Source organism: Perognathus longimembris, chromosome 2, assembly GCF_023159225.1.
Source record: "Perognathus longimembris pacificus isolate PPM17 chromosome 2, ASM2315922v1, whole genome shotgun sequence".
Classification (NCBI taxonomy): Eukaryota; Metazoa; Chordata; class Mammalia; order Rodentia; family Heteromyidae; genus Perognathus; species Perognathus longimembris.
Window position 1 is genome coordinate 151,580,532 of NC_063162.1, and position 22,380 is coordinate 151,602,911.

The 22,380-nt window shown below is 46.2% G+C and overlaps 1 protein-coding gene and 1 long non-coding RNA gene across 6 annotated transcripts in view; one reads left to right on the top strand and one right to left on the bottom strand.

The window, feature by feature from the left end:
• Actr3b (actin related protein 3B) overlaps positions 1 to 22,380 on the top strand; it is a 59,125-nt gene that overhangs the window by 32,452 nt on the left and 4,293 nt on the right. For 3 of the 5 annotated variants that reach the window (XM_048340518.1, XM_048340514.1, XM_048340516.1), the window contains 4 exons: positions 2 to 109; positions 4,903 to 5,046; positions 7,261 to 7,434; positions 9,844 to 9,936. In XM_048340518.1, coding sequence (XP_048196475.1) covers positions 2 to 109; positions 4,903 to 5,046; positions 7,261 to 7,434; positions 9,844 to 9,936 — 519 coding nt within the window. Of the gene's footprint in view, position 1; positions 110 to 4,902; positions 5,047 to 7,260; positions 7,435 to 9,843; positions 9,937 to 18,386; positions 18,475 to 22,380 lie in introns of all 5 variants that reach the window. The other 2 variants (XM_048340517.1, XM_048340515.1) reach the window with 2 other exon arrangements.
• On the bottom strand, positions 3,397 to 15,654 carry LOC125347345. Its single transcript, XR_007210149.1, has 3 exons — positions 14,919 to 15,654; positions 14,330 to 14,334; positions 3,397 to 3,407 (listed from the first exon to the last, which is right to left on the bottom strand). It is a non-coding gene; the product is annotated as an uncharacterized LOC125347345 (long non-coding RNA).

A 22,380-nucleotide genomic window follows, 5' to 3' on the forward strand; every position in this document is an offset into this window, starting at 1 on the left:
GGCAGTGCTGGCTCTTGCAGCCTCTTGGACATCTCGACAAGTTGGGGAGCGCACGCTGACTGGGACAGTCATTGACAGTGGGGATGGCGTCACCCACGTCATCCCAGTGGTAAGCACAGTGGTTCATCCTTCCTTCTGATCTGAGGTAAGGGGAGAGGCGAGAAAAGCCAAGCAAACCCCAGCGCCCTCTATAATGAAAACACCATTTCTTGAGTGATGTAATTAGGAAAGGTAAAAGGAGTTTTGTCACACTGTATTTTTTTTTTTTTTTTTTTTGGCCAGTCCTGGGCCTTGGACTCAGGGCCTGAGCACTGTCCCTGGCTTCTTCCCGCTCAAGGCCAGCACTCTGCCACTTGAGCCACAGCGCCGCTTCTGGCCGTTTTCTGTATATGTGGTGCTGGGGAATCGAACCTAGGGCCTCGTGTATATGAGGCAGGCACTCTTGCCACTAGGCTATATCCTCAGCCCTAAAAGGAGTTTTAAAGACCCAGGAATGTAGGGGGTGCAGAAGATGGTCAGGATGTGTGGCTTGGTACCTTTTGCAGTCAGGCTGTGAGCATTTACCTGGGATTCTGGGGCAGCAGTAGGATGCTCCTGCTTTGTAATTCTGAGCCTCCGGGAGACACCATTTTGGATGTCCGTTTGTGGGTTCCTGCAAGCACATTTGAAAGGTTGTGCTCTGTGAAAGGATGTGAGTGGTTGCAATTAGCTCATGCTTAGAGTATTACTTTTAAACATTATTTAAGAGCCAAGAAGGAGAGAGATATATTCTAGCATACTGAAAGCTCTGAAATAACACCTTGTGGTTTTACATTTTTGAAATGTTAAGAGAATTGACTTCATATTCTGGTTGGAGGGGATTTTTGTTTTTTCCTTTTAGTATACTGCATTATGTAGAAGATTTATTTATTTGTTTGTTTTGTTGGTTGTGGGGCTTGAATTCAGGGCTAGGTGCTCTTCCTGAGTTTTTTTTTCCACTCAAAGCTAACACTCTACCACTTTGAGCCACAATGCCACTTCTGATTTTCTGGTGGTTAATTGAGATAAGAATCTCAAGGACTTTCCTGCCTGGGCTGGCTTCGAACCTTGATCTTCAGATCTCAGCCTCCTGAGTAGGAGGCTTACAGGATTACAGCCACCAGTGTCCATCTAGAAGAGTTATTTAAATTTGTTTTAGTTTTTAAAAAATGAATTGGTTGTTAAGCGGAAAGTCAAACATTCCCGATCATCCTCACAGTTTTCCTCCTCATTAACCACAGTGACTATTTTTGTAATTTGTAGGTATGTTTTTAGTGCTTGTACTGGTGTGTGTGTGTGTATGTTTACCTACTTTAAAAAATGTGAATTAGAAGTTGGCTCACATCTGTTATCCTAAATACTCATGAGGCCAAGATCTGAGGGTTTTGGTTTGAAGGTAACCTAGGCAGAAAAATGTGAGACTCGATCTCCAATTAACCAGCAAAGGTCAGAGCTGGTGTGGCTTAAGTGGTAGATTGCTCGCGGTGGGCAAGAAAGCGGAAAGCTGAGGGAGAGTGCGAGGCCCTGAGTTTAAGCCCTGGTACTGGCACTGGAAAATAGAATAACTCTCCCAAACACAAATTAGAGGGACCAGACATGGTGGTGTCTACCTATAATTGCAGCACTCAGGAGGCTGATGCAGAAGGATCATAAGTTTGAGGTCAGCCTGGGCTACATTGGGAGGCTCTGCCTCCCCAAACAACAACTTAGGGCCAGGCACTGGTGGCTCACTCCAAGATTGGTATCTGAAGATTGCAGTTTGAAGCCAGCCCAGGTAGGAAGAAAGAGTCTTATCAGACTCATCTCCAATTAATTGCCCAAAAGCCAGGCGTAGAGGTATGGCTTAAGTGATAGAGTACCAGCCTTGACTGAAAAGCTAAGAGACAGTACAGTGCCCAGGATTGGCACAAAAAGCTCCCCCCAAATCAAACCAAAACCCCCCTGAAAAATTAGGATTTAAAACAAAACAACAACAAAATCCCAGTGATCCATATACTTCAATTAGAAAACAAATTGGCCACCATTTCATTTTGATAACTTGAAGGAATGATTGTACGTATTAACTTGCTAACGGTTTAGCCCTTGCAAGGCCTTACCACTTAGGTCCCTCCAGTGAAGCCTGCGCACCGGCAGTGTGGATGCCCCTTCCTGTGGAGCTGGAACTTCCCCGAGTCCCTCTAAACAGCCTCAGAGTGCTGCTGTTGTGGATTGTTGGGAAGTGTCAATGCCACTAATGGAATTAAGGCTTCTGGCATTGTTTGTGATGTGATCTCCCTAGGGAGCACAGTGTGAGATCCAGGACCAGCTGCTTTGGACAGAGGGCAGGGCATGTTTGTATTTTCCTTTGCTTCTTTCTAGGCCCAAAGGAAAAAAACATTTAAATGTTTTCACAATGAACTTGGTTGTTGGTGGTAGTTGTGGGGCTTGAACTCAGGGCCTGGGCACTGTCTGTACCTGAGCTTCTTTGTGCTCAAGGCTACTGCTGTAGCTACAGAGCCACCTCTGGTTCTGAGTGGTTCATTGGAGATAAGAGTCTCATGGGGACTCTTCTGCCTGGGCTGGCTTCAAACCACGGTCCTTAGGTCCTTAGAGCTCAGCCTCCTGAATAGCTAGGATTGCAGATGTGAGCCACTGGTGCCTGGAGAAAATTTTTTTGAAAAATTTTATTGTTAAGGTGACTTACAGAGGGGTTACAGTTACATATGTAAGGTAGTGAGTACATTTCTTTTTTTTTTTTGGCCAGTCCTGGGGCTTGGACTCAGGGCCTGAGCACTATCCCTGGCTTCTTTTTGCTCAAGGCTAGCACTCTGCCACTTGAGCCACAGCGCCACTTCTGGCCATTTTCTGTATATGTGGTGCTGGGGAATCGAACCCAGGGCCTCATGTATACGAGGCAAGCATTCTTGCCACTAGGCCATATCCCCAGCCCAGTGAGTACATTTCTTGTCAAACTTGTTACCTCCTCTCTCATTTTTCTCCTACTTTGCCTCCCCCGCAAAAATTTTTATAAAAATGCTTTCAAGCCTCACAACTGATCAAAAAAAAGTTTCATTGTAAATTAGTATCTTCCCTCGGTTATAAAAATTAAATTTGTTGTTGAAAATTTGGGTAAAATAGAAAATAAAATTGCCCATAAGCCCACCCAGAGAACCCTGTTATACTTTTAGTTATATAACCTCTCAAGCTTGGGTTGTGGCTTCATTGGTAGAGCACCAGCCAAGGAGCGAAAGCCTTATTAGGTACTGGGTTTGAGTCCTGGCCTCAGACAAAAATAAGAGACACAAATATCTATACATACACTACACACACACACTCACACTCACATACCACACTCATACACACACACGGGATATCCCTTATCTGATTTTGTATTCTAATTATATAACATCCTAAAATTATGCATGTTACTTTAAGCATGTTTTTGAAACGTAATAACTACGTAATAGTCTATTATGTGCCGACAGTCATTTGTTTACTTTTGCTGGATGTGTAATGTGTTACTATTTTAGTGCTATAATGAAGCTGACATTTGTATAACGCAAGAGAGAGCATCTTGTGGTGCTTAGAGTATAACTGTCAATAGTTGGTGTGGGGGGCTGGGAATATGGCCTAGTGGCAAGAGAGCTTGCCTCGTATACATGAAGCCCTGGGTTCGATTCTCCAGCACCACATATCTAGAAAACGGCCAGAAGTGGCGCTGTGGCTCAAGTGGCAGAGTACTAGCCTTGAGCAAAAAGGAAGCCAGGGACAGTGCTCAGGCTCTGAGTCTAAGCCCCAGGACTGGGGAAAAAAAAAAATAGTTGGTGTGGCAGGACACTAATGTTTTATAAGTTTGAGTTGGTCTTTACTCTTTAAGTAACTTGTGCATATCTTTTATTTTCCTCCCGAAGTAGTTCACAAGTACAAGCAGGGCCTTCTACAGAGGGCCCAGATCTTCTTTGAAGTTAAGTGCTTCAGGAAAAGCTAGGAGGAATTCAGAACTAATCACCGCAGCTTCACTGGTGCTCCAGAGTGGGGTGTGACGGTGGAGTTTGCACGCAGGCACACCCACATCTGTCCCTCCACATCTGGGTTGTGCCCCGGGGGCTGGAAGTGCATCAGTGTGGCTGGGAGGCACCCTGGAGCTTGGCAGTCCTGGGGCCCTTGACCGCGACCGCACCAGCCCTGCCCGGGACTTGCAGGCACCTTGCTGACATGCCTGCCCCGGCTCAGGAAGGCAGGAGAGGATCTAGACTCTCAAGCCAGGCTGCTCAGCAGGGATTCTCAGCACCTCCACGGGAACATTCACTGCATGCTGTGCCTGCCGCAAAGCAGGGCTGTGTGCTTGACATGCGATTCCAGTTGCCCTGTTGCAGGGGCCTCACTGGATGAGGGGCTGTGGCGGAAGCATGCGCACCCTGGCCAGCCTGGGACCCGGACTTCAGTCCAGGCAGTTGGAATTAGTCGTGTGTACTTCACTATGTTACCGACTTTTACTATAGGTCGATTTAGAGTAGGCTTCACAATTTGTAGTGCGGTCTTTTCATTTTTCTTAGAGAGAATCCCATGGTTGCATTTACTGTTCTCACAGGTAGTGTTACCTTCTGGACGTGAAATAGCCCATACAGTTTTCTCCAGAACTACATTCCTAATGAAACATGTTGGTTGCTTATGATCTCATGTTACCGGAGTAATTTACAATTTGATATATTAATGGAACTCTATTTGCTGTAATTTAAAAAGACCTCTGGCACTGAGATTGCATTCAGTGGGAGCCAGTAAATATTGGCTAGTTCCAGGCAGAGAGGCGGGGAGTTACAGGAGGGTGAGACTGGAAACCTACTGGGCCGGGTTCTCGTCTGCAGATTACTTATGTGGGCCGTTCTTCCTCCTCTTCTTCTCCAGGCAGAAGGTTATGTAATTGGAAGCTGCATCAAACACATCCCAATTGCAGGTAGAGATATTACGTATTTCATTCAACAGCTGCTAAGGGAGAGGGAGGTGGGAATCCCTCCTGAGCAGTCACTGGAGACCGCAAAAGCCATTAAGGTAAAAAAACCAAGTGGAAACCTGAGTGGTTTGGGGGTGAGAGAGAAATGGTGTCTGGATACTTCCCTGGATGCTACCCTCCCTGCTCCTATCTTCCCTCCTCTTCCCCTTGTGAGTGCGGGCCTTGGTTTGTTTGCCGGTGAGTGAAGTGTGTGCTTGAGCTTAAGGCTTCACTCCCTCTTCCCAGCAGATGGGGAATGAGCCCGTAGCATGCGTAGTCCAGCATCGTTTCACTGGTGCCTAGTTAGACAGATTAGCTGTGTGCGGCTTCTAGCCTTCCTGTGCCTCAGTCTAGAATAAGGGGACAAGTCACAGCAGCGCTGACTGTCGGGAGCCCTGGGTGGTGTGCCCTTGTCAGTGTGCCAGGAGTATGCTTCTGAACCACACTGCCGCAGGAACAGAATCAGGAGGCAGAGCTCATCGTATTTCTAGATCTTAGTTACTGGACCAGACAAAGAACGGAAGTTTTGGGATTTAGTGAGATCAGAAAGCGAGAGGCTCATTGGGCTTTTTATTTAAGAATATCTATGTGACCGAGTCAGTAGTCTTTGCATTACTTTGTACAGGACACTCACAGGACCAGGCCCTTTTAAAGGAATTCTGTTTAGATTGTAAAATCAAGATAGGCTTAAAAATCAAAATGCAACAAGTCTGTAATAATCCAAAGTTAATTTTTCCATAGATGAAGAGGGAAACAGTTTGGAGACAAGTTTGAGCGTGGAGGTGTAATAGGTGCCTTTCTCCTACACTTGACAGATTTGGAGCCGTAAGAAAATTGGAAGATAGACAGTTGAATGAAAGGAAGCACCAGAAATATTTCCCAAGTTTTACTTTACATTCCTGTAGACAGGTATTTTGAGGACAGGGCCAGGAGTTGGGCAGACTCCTACTTCTTGTCCTAGGCCTGGAGTTCTAGGGATCCAGCTCTCAGTGCTCAAGTGGTGATGTCCCTTCCCTGGGGGAGAGGTTCCCAGAGGTGTGGTCAGATGAAAATATTTACCGTGCTTCTCATTCTTCCCTTTCCTTCCTTTTTGTCACTGGGAGAAAACTGGATATCTGATGCAAGCTTCCTTGCTCTCTCAAACTCTGTTATAAATGCAAATAAAATTTTCACTCTTGCTGGTGATGCCCAGGGCCACTCCAGGGGTCTTGAGTATCCCTCTCTGTGTCAGGATCCCCAAATGGACGGACTGCCCATGAAGTGCCTTTCCTGAGCCTCATTCCAGGCACTTAGTTTGCTCATTGGCTAGCTGTACTCCAATTCTGACTGTGCAGTCTGAGAAGCACACTGGTGTGTGTGTGTGTGTGTTTGTGTGCGTGTGTGTGCATGCGTGTGTGCTCAAGGTTGGTACTACCAGTTGAATCACAGCTCCACTTCCGGCCTTTTGATGGCTAACTGGAGATGAGAGTCTCACAGAGTTTTCTGCCTGGGCTGGTTTTGAACCTTGATCCTCTGATCTCAGCCTCCTGAGTAGTCAGGATTATAGGTGCCCAGCCATGCTTGGGTTTTGACCTTACTGCACACCTGTGAAGGTAGGGAGTGAAGACTCAAAATCAGCTTTCCTGCCCTGTGCGTGGTCAGTCTTGACACCCTCATCTCACTTCTGTCTCCTGTCATTGCTGGGCCCTCCTGTAGTTAGGACAGGCCTGAGGGTGTGGGAGGAGAACACGCCTTCCTTGTACCTGGAGTCCAGAGCCTCAAGATGAACACTTTTATGGACACACTTCATGTCACCAGTTAGATGAACTCACACGCTGGAGGACATTGACCTGGCCTTTTGGGCACAGTGGAATGATTTCCTTCAAACAAGCTGACTCCCAGGGGCCAGGGGCCCCCCAGGTGAAGAGCCAGCAGGTGAACAGAGCTGACGCTCCTAGGTGCCGGTCAGATGTGGACAGCTAGCATGCTAATAGATTTAGTGGAGAGCAGCAAGGTGCAGGCTCCAGCTAGGAAGCCCGAGAGGACATGCAAAGATGAGGTTGGCAAGGGCTACTGAGTTTGAGAGACTTTAGACTGAGATTTGAAGCTAGATTGCAGAGGAAGCAGACAGCCACGGTTAAGGCGAGAGTTGATGGCGTGGTAGCACATGCACACTGGAGTGGCAATGTGTTCACAGGCGTTTGATGCAGGGGCTTCCTGTGTGTTTGTCAGAGGGCAGAGACCTTGGGAGATCAGTTGTTAATGCCTGGTGACGTCTTTCTGTGTACATACAGGAGAAGTACTGTTACATTTGCCCTGACATGGTCAAGGAGTTCGCTAAGTATGATGTGGATCCCCGGAAGTGGATCAAGCAGTACACAGGCATCAATGCGATCAACCAGAAGAAGTTTATTATCGATGTTGGCTATGAAAGGTTCTTGGGACCGGAAATATTCTTCCATCCGGAGGTAAGATGCTGACCCCAAGTGTGCGCTAGTTGCGGTTCTCAGTGACGCCCAGTGAGCAGGGGTGGGGTCTCCTAGGCAGTCCTCCAGGTCTGCTCAGTTGTTTGGTTTGCCTCACCATTAAGGAAAGGTTATTCCTGGAGAGGTTTGGAAGATGTTTTAGGAGCAAGAGAAGTGGGGAGGGGGGACGCAGGGGAAAATGAGGGAGGAGGTAACAAGTTGGGTAAGAAATGTACTCACTGCCGTACATATGAAACGGTAACCCCTCTGTACTTCACTTTGACAATAAAGAAAAAAAAAGAGCAACCGAAGACAATGGAATGAAATTGATCTTCAGGGGTGGCATGTATTAATGTAACAACTAGTTAATCTCAAGGACTGTATTCAAGTTGCCTCTAAATAAAAATATGATGAAATTTAACCTTTCTCTCATTCTTTTGTGATTCTGAGGATTGAACTCATATTGGGCAAGAGCCCTTTTGTTTTTACTGATACTTTGGGCTGGTTTTGAACTTAAGATCCTCCTGTTTTCAGCTCTTGAGCCTTTTTTTTATCCTGCCAGTCCTGGGGCTTGAACTCAAGGCTTGAGCACTGTTCCTGAGCTGCTTTTGCTCAAGGCTAGCACTCTACCCCTTGAGCCACAGCACCACTTCCTGCTTTTTCTGTGTATGTGGTACTGAGGACTCAAACCCAGGGCTTCATGCATGCTAGGCAAGCACTCTACCACTAAGCCACATTCCCAGCCTTGAGCCTTTTGTTTTTACTGACTTTTATTTTTTGCCTGGGCTGGTTTTGAACTTTGAGCTTCCTATTTTCATCTCTGGTGTGCATTACCCTGCATGTCTGGTTCTACTCTTTGATTTATTGTCCTTTCTTTCTTCCCTTTTCTTTTTGGGTGCCAGTACCAGGGCTTGAACTCATGGCCTCTTGTTCTTGTTCAGCTTTTTCACTCATGGCTCATGCTCTACTATTGAGCTAGTTTTTTTTTTTTTTTATGGTTAATTGGAGATAGAGTCTCTTGGACTTTTCTACCCAGGCTGGCCTTTTGAGTAGCTAAGATTTCAGGCCTGAACCACTGGTGATTGTCCATCCTAATCCCACTTTTAATGCAGGGTCCTTGATCCTGCTGTGCTTCCTGCTGCAAGTTAGGTAACATGACTCAGTGCAAACACCAGTTTTGTTATGTGAACAGTGTGTAAGTTACACATATTGCCACAGGGTTGTTAATACATTTGCAGAAAGCAATCACTAAGAAACATTGCTTCTGGTTTATGTATAATGCATTTTATTTGTATTTTGGTATAATTGCCTTCCTAACTCAATTTATATTTAGTAGATAGGTAACAAACTGCTGTCTGGTTTTATACACATATGACTATGTTGTTTGGCATAAAAAATATTACCAGTAATGTATTATTATGATCATCTGATGAATAATAAGAAACTAGTGAACGCATAGGCTTTTCCGAAGAGCCTTAATGTGAAATGAACACGAAACTATTCAATACATGCATGTGGTGCATGATTGCTTCCTTCCTCTGAAACCATAGCACATTCAAGCTTTCCTTGACTTTTAAAATCTATGTCAAATGTAGTAGAGTTGTTTTTACTTTGTGTATTTAATGTATGGGATTGAATCTAAGGATGTTTACCTAACATGGTTGTTACATGGATTGTTTTATCATCAATTAAAGCATGTCTGATTAGTCTCTAATTGAACATGCTTTTTCTGGACTATTTTACTTTTTTTTTGTGTGTGTGGTTTTAATATTCACAGTTGTGTGTTTGTCACTGAATGTTTTAAAGCTTGTGCATATGCTTTTTCATTTCCCTGATTGTTATTAATTACTGTGCATTCATGATGTAGGGTTGGCCTGTTCCTGTCCTGTTAGCTATCTTTCCTCACAAACCTATGTATTTCACCTCTAAGACATAAGTGACCAGTCACACTGACATACATACCCTTACTCTAGTGTGATGTACTTTCAGTTAAAGTGAATAGTGTGTTTGCTAAGATTACTTTAAAAAAGTTTAGTTGTTCAAAGAGGTTTCAGTTCCATAAGTCAGGTATAGTACATCTTGATCAATGCCATTCCTTCCATCATTTTTCTCCTCTCCAAGTCCTACCTTCAGGTTATGTAGTTCAGTATTTACATAACGTTCATTGAATATAATGACTTCATCTCACCTTTCCTTCATTCTAAAGTTACTTTTGTTTTTTAAAAAATTGTTTATTGTTACTATACAGGTAATGTGCAGAGGGGTTACAATTGTATCAGTCAGGTCAAGAGTACATCTTTTTGAGACAATATCATCCCTTCATCACCTCTTCCCTCAGTAAAGTTACTTTTAAATATTTTTTGTGATATTTGAGGAGAAATGTATGATCTTTAATATTTTTATGTGATTTAGTTTGCCAACCCGGACTTTATGGAATCTATCTCAGATGTTGTTGATGAAGTAATACAGAACTGTCCCATAGATGTACGTCGTCCGCTGTATAAGGTAAAAGCTGCTTGGATAAAGTACTTGCATTTTAGCTCCAAATTAAATATCGATAACCTTAGATTCTTTTGTCAGTGTGCAGAGTTTGACCTGGGCTCTGGGACTTGTTACAGGTACTGTAATAATAATAATAATATTTATACACACATATTTGTTGGTAATGGGGCTTGAACTCAGGGCCTGGGCACTGTCCCTGAGCTCTTTTGCTCAAGGCTAGGACTATTCTACTTTGAGCCATAGCTCCACTTCTGATTTCTGAGTGGTTAATGAGATAAGAATTTCGGGGTGGAGGGACTTTTCTGCCTGGGCTGGCTTTGAACTGCGATCCTCAGATCTCAACCTCCTGAGTAGTTAGGATTACAGCCGTGAGCCATTGGTGCCTGGCTCAGGCACTATAATTATAAGAGGAGATGACTTAAAAATTTGGATATATGATCTACCTAACTGGAGGGATTTAGCTTAAGTATTGTACCATCTTGTTATCAGGAAAGCTGTATTTGAAGTTGGGCAGTTTTAGTCATAAGATTGATTGTAAGATGAAAGCGATACCTGTCATTCTTTCTGTAAACTGGTCTAGTTCTGTGCTTATTCAGGGTCAGTGCAGTGGGCGGTGGGGAGGGAGAAGTTAGAGCCTGGAGGGGAGCAGTCAGGTAGAATGTATTCATGTCATGCTTCTCTGATTGTCTGGAATTCTGAAACTTGGAACAAGAAAATCTAGTCCATGTAATTATTTCATAATGTATCCCGAGATGGCGGGACTTATTTTTATTTCACTTGGAAGAGAATCCTGATGGGCCAGAAATCTGATGGTGGGTTTCTTCTCATCTTTAAAGCTGATGACAAAGCTGAAAATATCGAAATAACATGGAACCACTGCAAGCTTCTTGTCACTAAAGTGAATCAAGCAAATCGAGAGTAGAGCAGATTGTACTTGGGCAGTGGGGGGATCAAGGCCGGTTTGGAAAAGTGCCACCTGAGTCCAGTCAGTCCTGGCCTTTGATATTGGGGGGAACCAGCTTGGTACAGGGCAAAGATGTGAGCCCTGTTGGAGTGGGGAGCTGGGGAGGAGCAAGGCATTTGTTTCCCCACAGTTATGGGTGGTGTAGAGGGGTGGGAGGTAGTGGGGAATGAGCTTCAGAGGGAAGTGGAGCAACCAGAAATGTCTTTAAATCTGCTTTGGCAGTCGGCTGGAAGTTGTTCAAAATTCCTCTTCATTATGTTTGTCAAGAAGATGTTAATATATCTCGTTGTATATCTCATAGTTGATTGTTCTGTAATAAATTGCTTGAATACGTGTATGTATATATACCATACATGATATACATATATAATTTTCTCATTGCCTTTTAAATAGGAAAACGCATGTTGCAAAGCAAATGAGTGTGTGTGTATAATTTCTTATTAATGTTTAATAAGTTCAGACGTCTTTGATATTTGAATCAGAAAATTAGAAAAGTATATACCATTGGTTTTTTATCATCCTTTCTCTTTCTTTTTCTTTTCCTTTTCCTTTTTTGTGCTAAGGTTTGAACCCAGGGCCTTCTCCGTGCTAAGCAAGACTACCTCATTTATATCCCTAGCTCCTCATCTTTTTCAAATAGGCCGCTTGTCAACTGAAAGCCTGGTTGAAATCTTGGGCAGATGGATGAAAAGGTAGCTGCTCTGGTTTGGGCAGGGTAGCTGGCAGAAAAGTTTCTCCTTTTTTTTGCCTGAGCCCAAGACTTGAACTCAGTATCTGCTGTTTGCTTTTGCTCGTTGGTTGATGCTCTACTACCTAAGCCATGCCTCCAACTCAAAGGGTCTTTCCGTCCTTTCCCCTCCCCTCCCCTCCCCTCCCCTCCCCTCCCCTCCCCTCCCCTGCCCTCCCCTCCCCTCCCCTCCCCTCCCCTCCCCTCCCCTCCCCTCCCCTCCCCTCCCCTCTTCCTCCCCTCCCCTCTTCCTCCCCTCCTCTCTACATATCTTCTTTCTTTCTTGTTATTTTTTGGCACAATTTTCCTTTCTCACCCCCCAATTCCACACTTCTAGTTTCCTATGACTTTTAATTTATTTTTGTCTTACTGAGAAGAGAAGCCTAGTGATAGCTATGTTTGCCCAGTGGAGAACTCTGTGTGTGTGTGTGTGTGTGTGCGCGCACGTGTGTGCTGGACCTGGGGTTCAAGATTTGGATGTTGTCCCTGAGCTAGTGCTCTACCACTTGAGTCACAGCTTCACTTCCAGCTTTTTGGTAGTTAATTGAAGAGTCTCACAGACTTTCTTGCCTGGGCTGGCTTTGAACTGCGATTCTCAGATCTCGGCCTCCTGAGTAGTTAGGATGACTGGTGTGAGCCCCCGGTGCCTGGCCAGTGGATAGCTTTTAAGGAACTACTGCAGCCTGAGCACGGGTGGCTCATGCCTGTGATCTTAACTGCTCGTCAGGCTGAGATCCAGAGGACTGTGGTTTGAAACCATCCTGAGCAGAAGAGTCAAGAGTCCATCTCTAATTAATCAGCAAAACGTGGGGATGGAGGCCCGCGTGGCTCTAAGTAGAACCAGCAAGCCAACAAGCTTGAAGCCCTGTGTTCAAACCCCGGTACTGATAAAACAAAAACAAAAAACCCAAAGACATCCTAGAGCGAGCGAGCGAGCGAGAGAGGGAGGATGGCGGGTGCTGTGCCTGGCAGCACTGTGTCTGGGGCACCTGCAAGATGCCAGCCAGGCGAGCGCACGCTGTGGCCAAGGGTGAGTGTGCGCGCCCTGGGTGGAGGTAGCATTCAGGCAGGAGGCTTCTTGGGGCCAGTGTGTCCCGTGCGCCCTGCCACAATGGAAGGCGCCGCCGCGGCGCTATCAGTATGCTGCCCCGGTCACAGGCAGTGTTGGGTCTTTTTTTTTTGGCCAGTCCTGGGGCTTGGACTCAGGGTCTGAGCACTGTCCCTGGCTTCTTCTTGCTCAAGGCTAGCACTCTGCCACTTGAGCCACAGCGCCACTCCTGGCCGTTTTCTGTATATGTGGTGCTGGGGAATTGAACCTAGGGCCTCGTGTATCCGAGGCAGGCACTCTTGCCACTAGGCCATATCCCCAGCCCCAGTGTTGGGTCTTTAAACATGACCATTGTGCTGAGCAGCAGCATTTCAGTGTATACCAATTTAAATGGCGCGCATGGCAGGAGGCGCCGCCGCGGACGACAGCTCAGACCCAGTACCGGCGGAAGACAGGCGTTCCAGGCAGTGGAAATAGCCTGGGGAGCCAAGGGAGCAGAGCGTGTTTGGAAGGAAATCCAGCATCACTGGGCCTAATCTTGGCACACGGAACGATAAGTGCGTGGGGCTAGATGTTGGGAGCCGTAGGAGAGGGCATGCATGCAAGGCACTGCGTGCTGGCTGCGATTCCTAGACTACCGAGAGCGGCCTGGCACAGCACACCGAAGGCCTCCCGCAGGATTGTAACGCAACCTGATAGGGGTTTAGAAGAGGGCTTGGGGGTATCAGGAACACAGGTTGAAAGTGGAGTGTTTGGAGCTTGGGAGAGCAGTGGCAGGGCCTGTAGGGTGTCCCCAGTGCTGAGGGGTCCCCAGGAAGCTACTCAGTCACCCTCAGCCTCTGGGAGCATTACCATCACAACTGTGGTTACACACGGTGGCTGAAAGGTGGCGCTGTGTGTCCGTCAAACAGAATCAAGACGCTCACCTGTAGCACAAAGTGCTCTTTTCTTTTTCTTATTTATTATCAAAGTGATGTACAGACAGGTTACAGTTTCATACGTTAGGCCTTGGGTACATTTCTTGTACTGTTTGTTACCCCCTCCCCCTCCCCTTTCCCTCTCCCCCCATGAGTTGTTCAGTTGGTTTACACCAAATGGTTTTGCATGGGAAGCTTTGTTACATTTAGCACCCTACTAGATAGATATTAATGAATGAACTTGCTGTTAATACAGATTTCAGTTTACATCCTTCTGGTTTAAAGTTTGGTAGACCTCTACCTAGTTGTGTGTGATATTTATGATTCTATGTGCTGTGGCATTCTTCATCTGTATAGAGACAGAAATTTGCAGAGGTGACTTAAAACAAAGAATTTTACTTAATATCTTGAAGTATGCACGAATACAGCAAGATAAGTCCTCTTGTAATCATTGAGGGCTCTTGAAGAATTTACTCAGCAGCCAGGCACTGGTGGCTCACGCCTATAATCCTAGCTACTCAGGAGGCTGAGGTCTGAGGATCCTGGTTCGAAGCCAGCCCAGACAGCAAACTCTGAAAGACTCTCATCTCCAATAAACTTCTTAAAAAAAAAGCTGGAAGTGGCGCTGTGGCTCAAGTGATAGAGTGCTCGCTTTGAGTAAAAGAAGCTCCAGGACAGCACCAAGGCCCAGAGTTCAAGCCTCAGTACTGGCAAAAGAAAAAAAAGATTACCCAGCACACGACATCTTTGCTGCAAGCTAAGGATACTGCATTGTAAAAATTGGTATAAAAAAAGGAAAGTTACACTCTTGGGGTGAGCAGAGATCATTATTTCTGATTGAAAATACATGTTCAACTTAGAAAATTTGAGATAAACCAAAAGCCTTAGTAAAGAAAGCAGAAATCTTTCTGTTATCATTGCCAATTATTACTTTGCTTTCTTTTATTGTCCAGAAATGCAAACAAATAGATGGATATCTTTTATATCCTTTGTGCTCACTTAAAATTACTCTGTGTGCACCTGGTTAAGACTCCAGAAACACCTTCTAATGACGTTTTATGCTATTGCTGTGCCTGTTTCAGTACTAACTCTTTTCCTAAGTTTAGTGTTTTTTTTTTTTTTTTTGCCAGTCCCGGGGCTTGGACTCAGGGTCTGAGCACCGTCCCTGAGCTTCTTTTTGCTCAAGGCTAGCACTTTGCCACTTGAGCCACAGCGCCACTTCTGGCTTTTTCTGTATATGTGGTGCTGAGGAGTCAAACCCAGGGCTTCATGTATACAAGGCAAACACTTTTTTTCTTTTCCCCTACTAGGCCATATCCCCAGCCCCACATGAGGGAAAACATTCAACCTTTGTCCTTAAGAGCCTGGTTTTTGTTTTGTTTGATATGTTTTTCTGGGTCCATCATTTCCCTGTAATGTCATTCTTCTTGTTGGCTGACTAGTAATATTTCTTGGAACACACAAACACACATACATGCATTCATTCCGCATTGTCTGATCCACTCATTGGTGGTAGAGCAACCATTTGTTGGTTGTTTTCATGGCTTGGTGGTTATGAATAGGGCTATAATGAACATGGTGTGTAGGTGCCTCTGCTCTATCTCTTCCATCCCTGGGAATTCTGCCCACAGTAACAAAGGAGTGTGCCCAGTGCAGTTTTATCTTTATTCCAATAGATTAGCTATATAAAATATTCTCTAATTTGAATTAATTCCACTTTGCAGGTTGGTAATAAGATCTGATTGGATGTTGAACAGAGGAGTACATTTTGAGTTTTTTTGTTCCTTTTTTATTAGCATGTATCAGTTGTATACAGTGTACACAGTGTACCTGTATCCGCACATCCCCTGTAACTTTCCCCGTTCCACTTCTCCCTCTTGAAAATCTCATCAGGTTTCCGCATTCCATTTTCACACATGCAAAGAAATTGCAGTCCTACTTCCTTTTATCAAAATTACACATAGACACGATGCATTATTAAAGGAAGCAGGGAAGGTTCCTCCCTGGGCGAAGTTCTGTTGAAGGTTCAGGCAAAAGCTGAGGCCTTACCAAGTACCGATGATGCTGAGCCGGGTGTCTGCCCCAGCTCTGTGAGGGCCGCTTGCTCACTGACTCACTGAGTGACGGTGCTTGGGGACCTTGGCCATTTTTGTGGGCACAGTAGGATCAACCATGCCCAGAACAGGAGCAGAACCCCTTCCACCTGGGAGAGGATGCTTGTGTCAGTCGTCAGGCACGTGATGATTGAGGAGCTGAAGTACTGTGTCAGAGCTGGGCGGGCAGGGAGAGGAGAGCCGGAACCGCGTTCCGGGCTGGGGGTGCGGTGAGGGAGCGTGGGAGGGTCTCCCAGCATACCTGGAGGCTGAGACCAGAGGGGGCTTTGTGAGATCCTAGGAGTGGTCTTCAATAGGAGCCTAACACTAGAGGCTTAGGGAGGGAGGGTTTCAGAAAGTGGGCCCAGCCAGTTAAACCCATGTGGAATTGAAATCTTAAGTGGACTTGAGCTGGCTACACGTGACTCACGCCTGTAATGCCAGCTTCTCAGGAGCCTGAGTTCTGAGGGTCAGAGTTCAGAGCCACTGGGCAAAAAAGTCCAGGAGACTCTGATCTCCAGTTGACTACCCAAAGACCAGTAGGCGGTGCAGGTGCAGGTATCTCTCTCCTGGCTGCCATGATATGAAGTGCTTCCTGCCATGAAACATTGAAACCTCCGAAGCCAGGAAGCAAAATAAACTCTTCCTCCTTAAAAAAAAAAAAAAAAAAGCCACAAGTAGAGCTGTGACTCAAGTGGTAGAGCAAAAAGCTGGGGGATAACACACAGCCCCAAATTCAAGCCCTAGGACAAGCACCAAAACAAATGTTTTACTAAGTGAATAAAGGAGCAGTTTAATGATTTTTTTTTTTGTATTACTGCAGGACCCATAGTAGATAAATTCATTTTGAAACTGCTTTGTCTGTGCCAGGTCCTCTGGCTGCGAAGCTTTGTTTTCAGACAGCTGAGTGAGATCATCTATCTCAGGGGTTTGTCAGGCTCTGAGCCTGAGTGCTGTCCCTGAGCTCCGTTTTGCTCAAGCCTAGCACTCTACCCTTTGAGCCACTTCTGGCTTTGTGTGTGTGTGTGTGTGTGTGTGTGTGTGTGTGTGTGTGTGATTAATTGGAGATAAGAGTCTCAGATCTCAGCTTCCCAAGTAGCAGGGATCACAGGTGTGAGCCACTAGCACCTGGCTAGGGTTTAATTAAAAAAAATAATAAAACATTTAAAACTAAATCAAGAATATTAAAAATCTTAGCTTCCTGAGTAGTTAGGATTACAGGTATGAGCCACTGGTGCCTCGCTAGGGTTTAATTTAAAAATATTCTAATATTATCATTTGTAATATCTTGTTTTCTGCTGTACTGAAATTTGAATTTAGGGCCTTGTGCTTTGTTAGGGTAGTGCTCTACACTTGAGCCATGCCTCTATCCCTGCTTTTTACTTGTTATTATCATTGTTATTTTTTGTGTTGGTAGTAGGGCTTTAAATCAGGGCTTCAAATCAGGGCTTCAAGCTCTTGCTTGGCTATTTTCTCAAGGATGATGCTGTACTACTTGGGCTACCCCTGTACTCTTGCTGGAGATAAGAGTTTTTGGGCTGACTTTGATTGAACCTTGATCCTCAGGTCTCAGCTTCTTTGGAGATGGGGTCTCACTTCTTGCCGGGCTGTGATCATCTTACTGCAGACTTGTGGTTGCTGCTGGCTTCCCAGGTTCATGCCACCACGTCCACTTCCCTTCATAGAGATGGGGTCTTGTGGACTTGTCAGCCTGATCTCAGCCTCCCTCATGGGAATGACTGTTTGGAATGACAGGCGTGTGTTACTGAGCCCAGCTGTGACTGGGAAGGGGGGTCTCATGAATTTTTCTGCTCAGGCTTCCTCAAACTGTGGTCCTTCCCCTCTCAGCCTGCCATTCAGCGTGAGCTATCGGCAGCAGCCACTAGTGCCCAGCTGTGAGAGCATTTTCCAAAGATTGCCTTAGAAAAATATTTACTTTCTCCTCCATGTGGAAATTGATTAAGAGGCTATATGGTCATGTTTCTGGAGATAAGAGTCATTAAGTAAGGCTGTTGCTTTACTTTGAGATAGGATATACTATTGGTAATTTCATTAGCTTATCTTTAAAACTTTTTTTTTTCATTTCTCACCCCCACCCTGGCTCTGATGGCACAACAGGCATATTAATAATAAACCAGAGCAAGTCTACTAGAGTCAAATAGCTCTGAATAAGTAGCAGGTTCTGGCAGCGTGTTAATGCCCATAGAAGACTAGCTAGGAAACTGGTCTTACTTTCATGCAAGCTAGCGGTATAGTTAGGTGAGAAGGCATGGTAGAGTGCAAGCAGGAAGAGTGTGTTGTCTCCTTACCCTGCTCCTTCCTTCTTGGGAATGCCCTGATATCTGACAGGCTAGCCAGGCATTTTCTTCTGGGAGTCAGCCAGCGTTGGAAATAATGTCCCTGGCCCTGTAGACTTGGTCGAGGGGCTTTAGGTGGGGTTGTGTGTGGTTTGTTTCTTACTTCCAAGTACAGGGAACAGAGTGCTGGCGGGGAAGAATTCAGAGGGCAGCAGCAAGGTCTGAGCTCTTTCCTTCCCTTATGGAAAGTTGCTTTTCATAAGTTTGGATAGAGATTAGTAGGGAAGGAGTGCTTTCGTACCTGGATATTGAGACAAGATTTCCCTTATTTTGGCATTATAACCTTATAATTTTGACTATCTTGTTATGCGCATCATGATGAAAGGTGAAAATTTGTTCCTTTTCAGCCAGGCGTGGTGGTGCACGCCCGTAATCCCAGCACTTGGGAGGCAGAAGCAGGAGGATCACAAGTTTGAAGCCAGCCTGGACTACATAGTAAGTTAAAAGGCCAGTCTGGACTCCATATAGCAAGACCTCCCCAAGACATTTGTCCTTGTCCTTCAAAGACTTTTAAAAAGTACTAGTACTTCCTCTACAGGCTGTTTTGGGAGTAGAGGTGTCTAAGGGCACAGACTGTGTTGTGCTGTGTTAGGAGGCGGGAGATTATTTACTAAGACTGGCTTCCAGGAGCAGGATGCCATTTCACTAATGAGGGTTTATTTACATTACATGCAGCTGACTCAAGTGTAGATGGGGCCGCTCTCCTGGGGCAGGTCACATAGTGAGTTTTGAAGTCTGTTCGCAGGAAGCTGCCAGGACGGGGAGGTCTGAGCTCATGTCCTGGGAGAAATGGGAGAGAAATAGCATTGTCTGACTTGAGATTTGGCCGGGAGCGTTTGGCTGCCTTGGACCATTTGATGGTAGTCGGTGGTGTGCTCCCGAGTTCTCTGGAGGGCAGAGAGAAGGTCCTTCGTGCACTGCGCAGTTGCGTGGAGGCCCAGCGCACTGCCCTTGGCGCCCAGTGGTGGGGCTGGCTTAGGGAGGGGCGAGCGTGGGTGCAGACCCCCTCTGCTCAGGCCTCCTGTGGGTGGATGGTGAGGTGAAATGGGAACTCGGGAGGGCTCCCGTGTCCTGCCTGCTGGTTGGTGCTGGGCCGGGGCTGACTCTGCAGCACCTTGTGTGGTTTCCTTACAAGTTCTCTAGGACTGCCATTGTACCGTGGCGGTTATTGAAGCCCAGAGATAGAGAATGGCAGCCACCTTTGGACTTTCCTGCCGTGCACTGGTGGAGCCAGGTACAGGCTGAGGTCCACCTGTGGAGGACTGGGGTATGTCGTCAGGAGCAGGACTTTAGGCCACCCTCCGTCCCTCCCTCCCCCTTCCCTTCCCTCCTCCAGTACTGCTGTTTGAATTCAGGGCTTTGAGCTTGTTAGGCTGGCGGTCTGCCGCTTAGGCTATGCCTCTAGCCCTGCTTTTTGCTCATTATTTTGGAGATGGAGTTGAATGAACTTCTCTGTCTAGCTTGGTCTAGAATTACCATCCTTCAGATCTTTGCCTTGTGAGCAGCTAGGATTACAGGCATGAGCCACTGTCCCCTGGCCAGGTCAATGTTTCTGAATGGTTTTAAAGTTGTCTTCTACTTGCTCTCTTGCTTATCCTTCATGTTTCTGTCAGGCACAGTGGTTCCTTAGAGCCCGACTTGGGCCAGTATGCATTCTGATCAGTAAGCATTCGTGTGTTTCTCCTGCCTACTCCTGATGCGCAGAGGACCCAGCCAGCTTGGTGCTCTTCCAGGCCCCAGGGCCCTCTTTGTGCCCTGCAGGGACAGCGGCCATGGTCCCCGCCCAGGGCGCTGACACCCTCCCCTTCCTCCAGTGTGGAAGGGGAGATCCGCTAGTGGGCAGAGCTAGAATGGTGGTGGGTGACAGAGAACCAGCCCGGCAGTGGATGCAGAGTAAGGATAAGATAGCTCACATGAAGGCTTCTTCCTCCAGCAACACACCCTCATCTGCTGACCTGACTGCTTCACATAGCAACTCGTAGAGGGTGAATGTTAAATATGTTAAGCAAATCAGGTGGTTCATTTTGATCTTGCTTCCTCACAGAGGCGCAGTGCATTAAGAAAACGAAGTTAGAGATCATGGACCATTGCAAATGTGTGAGCCCTTAGGAGGGAGGGCTTCCTTCTTGTCACCCCCCCTCAGAGCAGGAGTTACCTCTTCCGTGAGATCATTCGTTGTCAGAAGTTCATCTGTGAGAGACAATTTAAGCCTATCCTTCAGCGAGCCTATTTGAACAGTTTAGAGAGAGTTGGTAAACAGTTACAGAGATGACAAACATCATAGGGTTAGGGTATAGGACATGGCTGCTGCCTTCTCCAGGCTGCTTTGGATGTTGAAGTATACTCTCTCTCTCCCCTGCCAGCGGTCCCCTCCTCCTGCCAGTGCCCTCTTTCCCCCAAAGCAGGAGAGCACTGGCGGGATTCTGCCACTGGAGATGGGATTCAGCTTCCTAGAGTTTGGTATAGATGGGGTCATACCACGTGAGCCCTTTAAGAGGTTCCCCCCAACCCCTGGGCTCCTTGCAGATACCCCCCCCCACCTGTTTAAGTCTCTGCCCAATAATTGGCATATCTGGAGGCAGTAAACCCCCACCCCCCTTCTCTGAGGTCATATCCTAATCTACCTGGCCCCACCTCCTCACCCCTGCCCTAGATAAGGCGTGTGTGTGTGTGTGTGTGTGTGTGTGTGTGTGTGTGTGTGTGTGTTTCTCTCTTCCCCACTGCTCAAGCCTTAGACTTGGACACAGGCCAGCAGTTGGCCAAAATAAAGTTCTCAACCCCCGGGGGTGATGCCCTAACTGGGGCAGGAGCAAGGAAGGGACCGTCCCTGAGCTCTTCAGCTCAAGGCTAGTGCTCCACCACCTGAGCCACAGCGCCACGCCACTTATGGTTTTCTAGTGGTAAGTTGGAGGTAAGAGCCTCACTTTTCTGTGCAGCTGGCTTTGAACCGTTATCTTTAGATCTCAGCCTCCTGAGTAGCTAGGATTATAGGCATGGGTCGCCAGTGAGATAACCTGTTTGACCTTTTGCTAATGTTCATTCTTCCTATGTTGTAGGTACAGGTTTTTTGTCAGATGTATGTATGACAAATACGTTTTTCCTAGTCTGTGACTTATCTTTTCATTTTCTTGGTGTTTTTTTTCTTTTTCTTTTCACTTGTGCTGGCACAAGAAGGTCTTGTGCTTAGTTTTTCACTTAAGGCTAGTGCTTCAGCTTTGTTTTTAGTGGCTAATCTGAGATCAGAGCCAGATTTGTGTGCCCTGGCTGTCTTCTAACAGAGATCCTCAGACCTCAGCCTCCTTAGTAGTTAGGATTGCAGATATGAACCACCAGGGCTCTTCTACTTCATATCTTTTGGAGAAAAATATTATTTGGAGAAAGATATTTTATGAAGCCCAACTTACAATTTTTTTCTTTTATATGGTTCATGTTTTTTTATGTAGTATATAAAAACTTTCTGCCTGTTCTCAGTCATGAAGTTTTAAAACATTTTGTTTTAGAAAATCTGTGTCTTTTAACTTGTACATTTCTTTACCATGCCCATTTTATTTGTGTATGTGAAGTAAAATAGACAGTAAATGTTCATTTTTCTCCTGTGGAGATTTATTATTCTAGCATCATTTGCTGGAAAACTGTCTTTCGCTATTGAAACCCCTTGGCAACTTGGTCTGAAGTTATTTGAGTGCATATTCATGTCTTCTTCAAGTTCAAAACAGTTTTTTTTGTTTTGTTTCATTTATACGGTACTGAGGAATCAAGCTCAGGGGCTCATGCATGCTAGGCAAGCACTCTAGCACGAAGCCACATTCCCAGCCTTGAATTATGTTTTAATTAAAGAAAAAAATCCTTGCCAAAGCATGGCAGGTAATTGTAAAACCTGACTGGATCGTGGACTGCAAAGAAAGGATATTCGTAGATGAAATGGCAGGGCTGGCACAGCAGCGGCGGTTTACAGTTTGATACTAATGTAGCCACGAGATGGTGCAGGCAGCAGGGCTGCGCCCGAATGGGGCGTCTGCCTGATGGCCCCTTGGCCCCCCTGGGCCCGGGCAATCTCCTGTGGTTTCTAAATCATTCTCCCTCCCCCCCCCCCCCACTGCCGCAGAGGACAGCAGTGATCATTCAGAATGGTGGTCTGGGCATGGGGTCTGGGCGTGGAGGACCTAGACTTACACTTGGTCCATCAGCAGAAGCAAAGGCGCAGAGGCCCATGGTGTCTGGGTAGACGGGCATCAGAGGACCCCGTGTCCAGGAAAGAGATTGGCAGCAGCCAGTATTCTCCCATCATGCACCTGCTTTCTGAGCTTTAAAGCACTAGGAGGGTGTGTGTGTGTGTGTGTG